This window comes from Seriola dumerili, unplaced genomic scaffold, assembly GCF_002260705.1.
Source record: "Seriola dumerili isolate Sdu_G_001 unplaced genomic scaffold, Sdu_1.0 BDQW01000003.1, whole genome shotgun sequence".
Taxonomy (NCBI): domain Eukaryota; kingdom Metazoa; phylum Chordata; class Actinopteri; order Carangiformes; family Carangidae; genus Seriola; species Seriola dumerili.
Window position 1 is genome coordinate 17,560,006 of NW_019174258.1, and position 8,256 is coordinate 17,568,261.

Consider the following 8,256-nt stretch of genomic DNA (forward strand, 5'->3'; position numbering starts at 1 on the left):
AATCTAGACTTTCTCTTGACGTAGTGTTTCTTACATTTACACCTGGATTCTGTGTGAGTGTCATCTCTACACTGTCTACTGTCACTGATGAATTATCTGAACTGTGAAGTTTGCCAGAACTTCTGTCTCTTCCTTTATTGCTGACAGCCTTCTTGTTTCTCCTGGTTCCACTCATTCCTCTTATCATTCCGTCCATGGTTACACTCTCTTTACTCCCTGCAGCCTTCAGTATTTGCTAAATGTATAATGTATAACTGCAGACAACCTTTTATTATTGAATTCATCTAGTAAATCAGTAAATTTATGTAAATGTATCAGTAAATAATCACATCTGACCAGGGTTCAAACTACGGGGGATGCACCAGCATGTACCAGTCATGAGCAGTGAGACAATGGAGGAGTTATTGTTGTAGAGACATGTTTAGATCAATATAGAGTTTATTAATTCATGTTAATAGTCGTGTGCGTGTGTGTGTGTGTGTGTGTGTGTGTGTGTGTGTGTGTGTGTGTGTGTGTGTGTGGTGGTTTAGTCTTTTACCTTTATGATATTAGCTTCTATAATAGACACCCTCTTGTTTTCACTCAGGAATTCAGGAGTTTTACCTGTTGGCTCATTGAACAATATTAAACTCCATGTGTGCCCAGCACCTCTTTGTACAGTAGTATGTGCCTGCTCTGTACTGGGTTTCCTTCATCTTGGAGAAATAGTTCACCCCGATTGTCACTTTATAATTGGCACTCTGCATCTGACCTTTCTTAGTTCTTGAAATGTGTCACAGTTGGCTTTGTTGAATTTGCATCCCCGTACCTTCATTTCCTCTTCTTGTTGTTCTTTTACTCTCACCTTAATTCTTATTGGATACTGATCACTGCTCGCTGGTGAATTACTGTACACCTCCCAGGTTATGATACCTGCAATTCCATTGATACTAGTGCTGTTATACCCAGTACCTCTCCCATCACTCACACATATTAATCCCTTATCTCCCTAATCCTCTGTGACTAAACCATAAGCATCTATTTTCTTGATCCCCCAGAGTGTGCTACCACCTTATCCTGTACTTGCCCACCCACAGTATTCAGTGTGTTGAGGCACAATCTGTTACATGGGTAATAGTAATGAATTACTGCTAGTTTATCCTTTCCTGCCCAGATCTTGACCATTTTTGGTTCATGTTCTTTCTTTGAATTAAGATTAAATCTCATCCCATCCTTTACACACGAGGCCACACCACCATTTTTCCCAGTCTTCTGATCAATCCTAACTCCTGTATAACCCTGTATAACAAAATCCCACTCTGTTCTCAGCCATGTTTCTTCTACACATATTATATTAGGCTTATCTTGTAGTTTGAAACAACCACTTCACATTTACTCAACTGTGTCACACCCTAGACCTTTGACTCCTAGATATTTTTCTGCTGATTTATATTATTTTTGATCTCTATAACATCAACATTGTACAGAACATCAGTGTCTTCCTTTTCTTTGCTACATCTCTCACTTGGTCTCGTCTTGTGATTGCTGCACTAATTAACTTATGTTAGATTTCCCTGGCTGCACAAATGCTTTCTCAGCTGCTTCAGTGTTTGTACTCTCTCGGGAAATTTTGAATTACTGCTCTTCTGCAGCACTCCTCACACTCCCAGTAAGCCGAGCCATGCTCCCCTCCACAGTTTCAGCACTTAAGCTTAGCTCCTATTTCACACTGTCCATCTTCATTTTCACTGGCATATCTTCAACATCCTTGTTTGCCTTTGCATTCTGCTGCAAAGGCAATTCTGGAGAAAGACCGCTGATATATACCATGATTGTTCCATGAGGTAGTAAACTGGCTGCAGCTGCTGCTGCTATAAGCAATAACATGCAGAGAGGAGGAGACCTTTCCCATAACCAGCTTTTGCAGACAGTGATACTCACAGCTCTCCTGCTACTACAGCTAACATCACACCAACTACATATTTTAGCAAACTAGAAAGTAAGCTGAACGTCCATGGGCAGTAATTTCAAATTGGTGACATGACAATTAACTATCAGCTGTTTTCAGTTTCTTCCATTAAACTAGATTTGACTCTGGAATATACAATGCCACATCAGGGCCTCATTGTGGGGGAAAAAATCAGAAATTTCGAGAATAAAGTCAGAATATTACAAGAAAGAAAGTCCTAATTTTACAATAATATTATGACAGCAAAGTCATAATTTTCCAAAAAAAAAGTCAAAATATGATGACAATAAAGTTGTACTTTTAGGTTGCATGTTGTTTAGAGGGGAAATATCAGACGCTTTAAAATGAGGAACGTGGAGCATCTTGTGAAGTTGTACTTTAGCAGAGGTTTCACTAATAAGGAGATACTTCATCTTTTGGCTCATCATCATCATCATCATCATCATCATCATCATCATCATCATCATCAGGACACTGAAAAGATTGTGAAGAAAATGAGTCTATTCTATTGTTAGACAGACAAACAGCAGCTGCCAGAAGCAGCTCAGGCTGACACTGACTGTCATTTCTGGTTGTTGTAATATTCCTAAAAATTATATGTTTTTTCTGGAAACTTTACATTTTTAATTTTCGTAATATTATGACTTTGTTCTCATATTCTCTTTATTTTTTTCCTGATTGTGGCCCGAATACTCCGTCATGGGAAAATTACCTGAAATGACTTCCTTTGTTCAATAACAACGGTAGATGGCAGCATGACGCTTACAGCCTGCCGGAAAAATATACAAAGAAGAAGTGCGTCGGCGCGAAGTCGTTGTCGCATTGCATTCTGGTTTTTGTGGTCCGTCTCTGATCTCCCTCGTCGTCAATGCACAACAGAACCACTGATCCCCAGTGATGGCTTCGGGAAGCACAGTGCTGCAGACACCTGAGAGTGGAAACGAAGGTTTGTTCTTTAGCTCAAGTATCAGGTAGACGGCAGCTTCGACCCGCTCTCATGCCACTGTGTCTGACGAGAGTTGCAATATGGCTAAACTGCGTCAGCCAGCTAGTTAGCTAGCTAGCATGCTAACTAACCAGCTCGAGCTGTGACCTGAAGTAGCTGACATTTTTGACTCTGATGCTGTAACATAAATACATACATATACAACAGTTGGTAAAGTGCTGTTTGTATGTTTCAGGAAACAAGAGGATATTGTGTCCGTTACACGGCTGTAAGCGGGTCTTCTCTGACACCAGCGCCCTGGAGAGCCACATAAAGGACCATGAGATCCCGGCTCAGTCTCTCCCCGGTGAGCTTCTATGGAAATACATGTGTAAACAAGACACAATAATAAAAATATAACTGAAAATACACGATATAATGAAAAAAACATTATTAGTTACATTTTTGTGTCAAGTTGAACCGTAGCTAATATGATTTTGAAGCAGGAGTATGGAAGCTTCACAATGACTAAATGTAAACAAACCAAACACATCAGGTGAAATACAACAGACATTACATTTCGTTTCTTCTTCGTGTGTGCATTTATTGTGTCACAATCAAATCAAAAAGACAAGTTAAAAAGGACAATTATTCAGCTTTTAATCTTTAATGACAGTAAATAATTTTTTATTGTGATATGACTTTTCCACAGTCACATTGAACTATAATACACTCCATCACTTTGATTTTGATCTGGCTTTTAGTTTTGTTGTTGAGTGTTGGGCTGGAGATGAGAGGGAGGGGTTATCACAGTGTCTGTCCTCCCCTCAGGGAAGACGTTGCTGTGCTCCACGACTGGCTGCAGTGGCTCCTTCCCCAACATGCAGAAACTGATGGAACACATGAGGCATCATCACAAACCCAACATATACTTCTTGTGAGTTGGTCTTTTCTTTAGTCACAGCTGAGATCCTGTGTATACATTGGTAAGATATCTTTAGAGTCATGCAGCATCGCCTCTTTCTGCAGGTGTGAGAGTTGTCGCACAAAGTTGCGGTCCTACCGTGGCCTCCTGACTCACCTGCACACCTGCTCCAAAGTGCCACGGGGCAAAACAAAGACAACTGAACCGACGCCCCCACAGCCTGCTGCTGTGACCAACCAGAACACGACCTCCATGCCCATGGACCAGACCCCCCCGCAGCTGGACTCAGTGTCGAAACCCCAGCAACTGCCCTCTCAAATCCCAAACAAAGATGGTTCCTTCCCTGCTGCTGTTCCTCAGCCAGACTCAGCTGTCCCCCCTCTCCTCGCCACCCCCTTCCTTTCTCACCAAGAGACCTCCCCTACCCTTCTCACAGAAGGAGTTCCTCAGCCTCTGCTCAGAAACGGAACCTCTAATCTGCCTCCGTCTCTAAACCTGGATGTCCCATCAGCAGCTCCTGACCCCTCTGATGCCCAGGGTCAGACCCAGACACAGACTAGGTCTCCTGAGCCTGTCCAGCCTGCTCCGGTATCAGCTCCTCAGTCTCCTCTTGGGTCCTCAGCAGTCTGGAAGAAGAATCAAGGTGAGCCTCTCCTCACTCTAAAGCACACAGCTGTAACCTGCCAGATGTGGCTACCTGCCCTCAGAGTGCTAAAATGACACAATCACTAAAAATGCATAACTATCATCAAATTCAACACAGACAAAAAAAAACCCCAAAAAACAATTCAGAACAAAGTCCATTTCCAAAGTTATTAAACTAATTAACAAAAGTGAGAGACACAGAGAGAGGTCTGTGTTGCTCCACTCGCTGCAGCCTGACTTACCTGATATCACTCACTGCCCCGCCCCTTACGAGAACATCAAAGCAATTCAGCTGCCCAGCAACTAAAAGGCAATGACCATAGTCACCTATTCCTTTATATTTCAAATGTAAAAATTAAATTCTATATACTTTAAATGATCCACAGTCACTTTTAGTGACAAAAATAGATGATTAACTTATGGTTTGGCATTACTGTAAATATGCACTGTAAGTACGTAAACCTGTAAATACTGTAAATAATCCTTCAATTTCTTTAACCACTTACTGTACATTACTGTTATTTTAAATATGCACTTAAGCTAAATAGTCCAACATTAACAAACTGCATTTAGGCTCCTACAACAATGGTGAGTACCTACCAGAAAGATCACCAGCATACAATCGAGGTTAATACATAGACAGAAAATGAATAAAAATTAAGTGCATGCTTTGACAGTGGGTTTTATCCATGGATGTATTATAAGAACTGGATATGGTGCCATTGCTCTGCCTTGCAGCCAATTCTTCCCAGTGGCCACTCGCAGTATTGCAGGGAAAAATCCCCGGCGACCCAAAAAGCATTTTTCCCACAGACCACAATAGTAAAAAAAACACCTGTAAAACTATTGACAGAACACCTCCGGCTGTAAACACAGTCAATTATTAATCTTTGTATTGTATATTTTTAAGCCATGGACTTTTAATCTTTTTAAAAAAAATTTCCAAAGCCAACAAAAAGCCCAGAGAAGTATTTTTTTTTCTGGATGACGTCACCGCTGTGCACACACACTCTCCGCGCGGTCGAGTTGTGTCTCAGGAACGAGGATGCTTGCTAGGTTGATGCAAACGCCGTACGGATGTACAGAGGTTGGTAGGAAAAGTGAATAATTAACGACATAAAGGTGAATCTTTGTTTCCACACATCAAGACATTTTGATTTTGTGATTTTGTGGCAGTTACTGGTCACTTGTCAGCCTTTGTTCTTGAATGTAATTGTTTTTTAATCAAAATATTAGCTGATATATTAGCCACGCAATGACTGATTCACTGATATGACACTGTAAGTGATTTTTCATAACGACCCCGTAACACTTTTCTTAAGTGAATTTTAATTTGGTAAGTCATTTACCTGATAGGTGATGGTTCCTGTGATCTGTGTGCCAGCAGTGTCCATCCTGACTGAAGTTCACCAGCCTGTCTTCCACTCACAACAACCACATTCATTTAGTTTATGGCTTCAACTGTCTCAGTGGTAAAATTACAACTGACTTCGCGTCCACTGGGTTGGTGGTGGTGGCCTGAGACGGTGCAATCTTTTTCAAATCAAATATCTGGGACAGTGATGTATTTAATGAAAATACCTGGGTTCTGTGACAGCTACATTTGTGGACATTGAAATTCTACAGTGTTGTGGAAATATTGTAAAAGTATTGACTATTTCATAACAAAGAGTCACACCATGCAGCCTGGCACTAACTTTACATATACAATATGAAATAACACTGACTTAATTAATAAATTTAAACACGAGTAAAACTGAAAGGCTTTGGTGGATCAAAGTGGTAAAACCATGAAAAACACATCATCATGGACAAAATGTCATTATAAGAAATGACCTAAATCAACACATTTTATTTAATATGCTCCACTATAAATAAGTAGTAGGAGTATAAGAATACGTAGAAGACGTGCTATATGAATATGCTTCAATATAAAAAGGTAACAAAGCCCTTGTGATCATTTTATCTGACAAGTTGTAATATCTGTCACATGCAGCATCAATTTCTAATTAAAAATGCTCAAAGAACAGGTCAAACATGTTCTTGTCCGATTATGATTTCTTGTGTTGAGTCCAAAGTGATTTTAAGCTCTAAAGCTTTTAACTGAATGACTTGTTTTCCCTTTAACATCACAATTAACTGTCAACACGAATTATCCGTGCTATCAATGATCGTAGGTTTAACACCACCTTACTCTTCAGAACATTATCTTCATTGTTTGTTGCTGTTGTCATTTGTATAAAGTCCTGTAGAAGTCTTATTACTCCTCCATGAAGTCCGCTAGCATTGCATTTATGAACGCACAGCCCCAGATCCAGAACGCTGTTTGCTCGTTCTCAAAGCCCAGAGGCACCATGGGAGTGATACTACTGCACATATTCAGTGGGCCGCAGAACGCGGAAGTAACCCGGAAGCCAGAAACTTTTTCAGTGTATGCACCAGGCGAGCAACTTCTATAGAAATGAATGTGTGCCATTTTTGATCCAGTGTCCAGTTCTTATAATACATCCATGGTTTTATCAGACACATCTAGTAAGTGTAAGTTAAAACAGTGAATGGGCTTCATGTTTTCCACAACAGGTCTTGGCGTACTGCCAGTTAGAGCTGGGAAAAAAATTATGAATTTTTTTTATTTAGTTACAATTTTTATTTGATTGATCCAATGTTGATTCTTAAAATCCTAAGATTGATCTTTGCATTTGCTCTTTTTTTTAGTACAATTGTACAACTGTGCTAAATGTTGTGTGTGTGCAGTGGCTACTTGTTCTAAGTGGTTCAGGTAGAGCTGCATGACCAGTTTATTTAATTGACATAAAAGTAACGTAGATGATTGCTGCTGTATGAGCCGCCTCGAGTCACGATAGTCTCCTAAACTGTGACGTGAACAGTGGACCCGCTGCAGTTTACTGACTGTGGTGAGTAGTCAGCTGACTGAAAAAAGACTCTGCACACTGATCTGAGCTCAGTTGGGGAAAGAGATATTAGAGACGTGGAGGATGAATGAACAGTGTGTGCATTCTACTTTATTCAGTCTGTCCCTGGGAGAGAATGTCTGTCTGCAGATGTCAGGCTGATTAATTGGTGTTGAGAAACAACCTGCTGTGTGTATGAATGAATGAAGCATTTTCTGGGTTTTATGATTGTGAGTCAATTCATGGAGAAAAGATATTTTGTACCGACAATTAATTTGTCCCTTCATGCTTTAGGTATGGCCTGCAACAGACGCATCCTTTGGGAGCACACTAAAGGGCGCTACACATGTGTGCAGTGTGGACACACAGTAACCAACCGCAAGGAAATGACTCAACACATCAACAGTCAACACAGCGGTAACAAACCTGCAGAGGACACAGGAAGAAACACATAGAGTGGAGGCAGGTTTAACCAAACACTGACTGATGGTTTATTATAACACATCACTCTGAGTGAAGAGTCTGAAGCACTGAGTTACACACACATCTGTTAGTGTTCTTAACATGTCTTTTTCCAATTAACACTTAGTTTCTGCATATTGCTGCTAGACACTTTTCATGGTACCACTTTACAATCAGACTACCCTTATAAAGGATTAAAATGGTAGTAAGTCATTAGTAAGATTAATGAGTAGTAAGCATTAAGTTGATCTTGCCAAATAGTGAGTCTGCATCAATGTATGAAAACGTTATAACCTGTCTATAATTGTTTATTCATGATTTATAACGTGTTAACATCTGAATTAATAAACTGATTACAAACCATTTAGTCTTTTATAAGGGTAGTCTTGATTGTGCTCACACATTCTTCTTCTGCTGTTCTTTTAATGCCCTGTTGTAC

General features: G+C 40.2%; 1 protein-coding gene across 2 annotated transcripts; it reads left to right on the plus strand.

Moving 5' to 3' along the window:
- The first annotated feature begins 2,801 nt into the window (after nt 1-2,801).
- Nucleotides 2,802-8,180, plus strand: znf414 (zinc finger protein 414). Of its 2 annotated transcripts, XM_022740249.1 has the most exons (5): nt 2,802-2,894; nt 3,130-3,240; nt 3,705-3,810; nt 3,903-4,441; nt 7,650-8,180. In XM_022740249.1, exons 1-5 carry the CDS (start codon nt 2,846-2,848, stop codon nt 7,808-7,810), a joined length of 966 nt encoding a protein of 321 aa, XP_022595970.1. In that variant the 5' UTR covers nt 2,802-2,845; the 3' UTR covers nt 7,811-8,180. The 2 variants fall into 2 exon arrangements, with proteins under 2 accessions (XP_022595970.1, XP_022595978.1); XM_022740257.1 differs by lacking the exon at nt 2,802-2,894 and having other exon boundaries at nt 3,134-3,240; nt 3,710-3,810.
- The last annotated feature ends 76 nt before the right edge of the window (nt 8,181-8,256 follow it).

Excerpts from the sequence above, each read along its gene's own strand:
- znf414 (XM_022740249.1), top strand. The coding sequence starts at position 2,846 with ATGGCTTCGGGAAGCACAGTGCTGCAGACACCTGAGAGTGGAAACGAA. Across the intron at positions 2,895-3,129 it reads ACCTGAGAGTGGAAACGAAG|GAAACAAGAGGATATTGTGT; the intron begins GTTTGTTCTTTA and ends TGTATGTTTCAG. Across the intron at positions 3,811-3,902 it reads AAACCCAACATATACTTCTT|GTGTGAGAGTTGTCGCACAA; the intron begins GTGAGTTGGTCT and ends CTCTTTCTGCAG.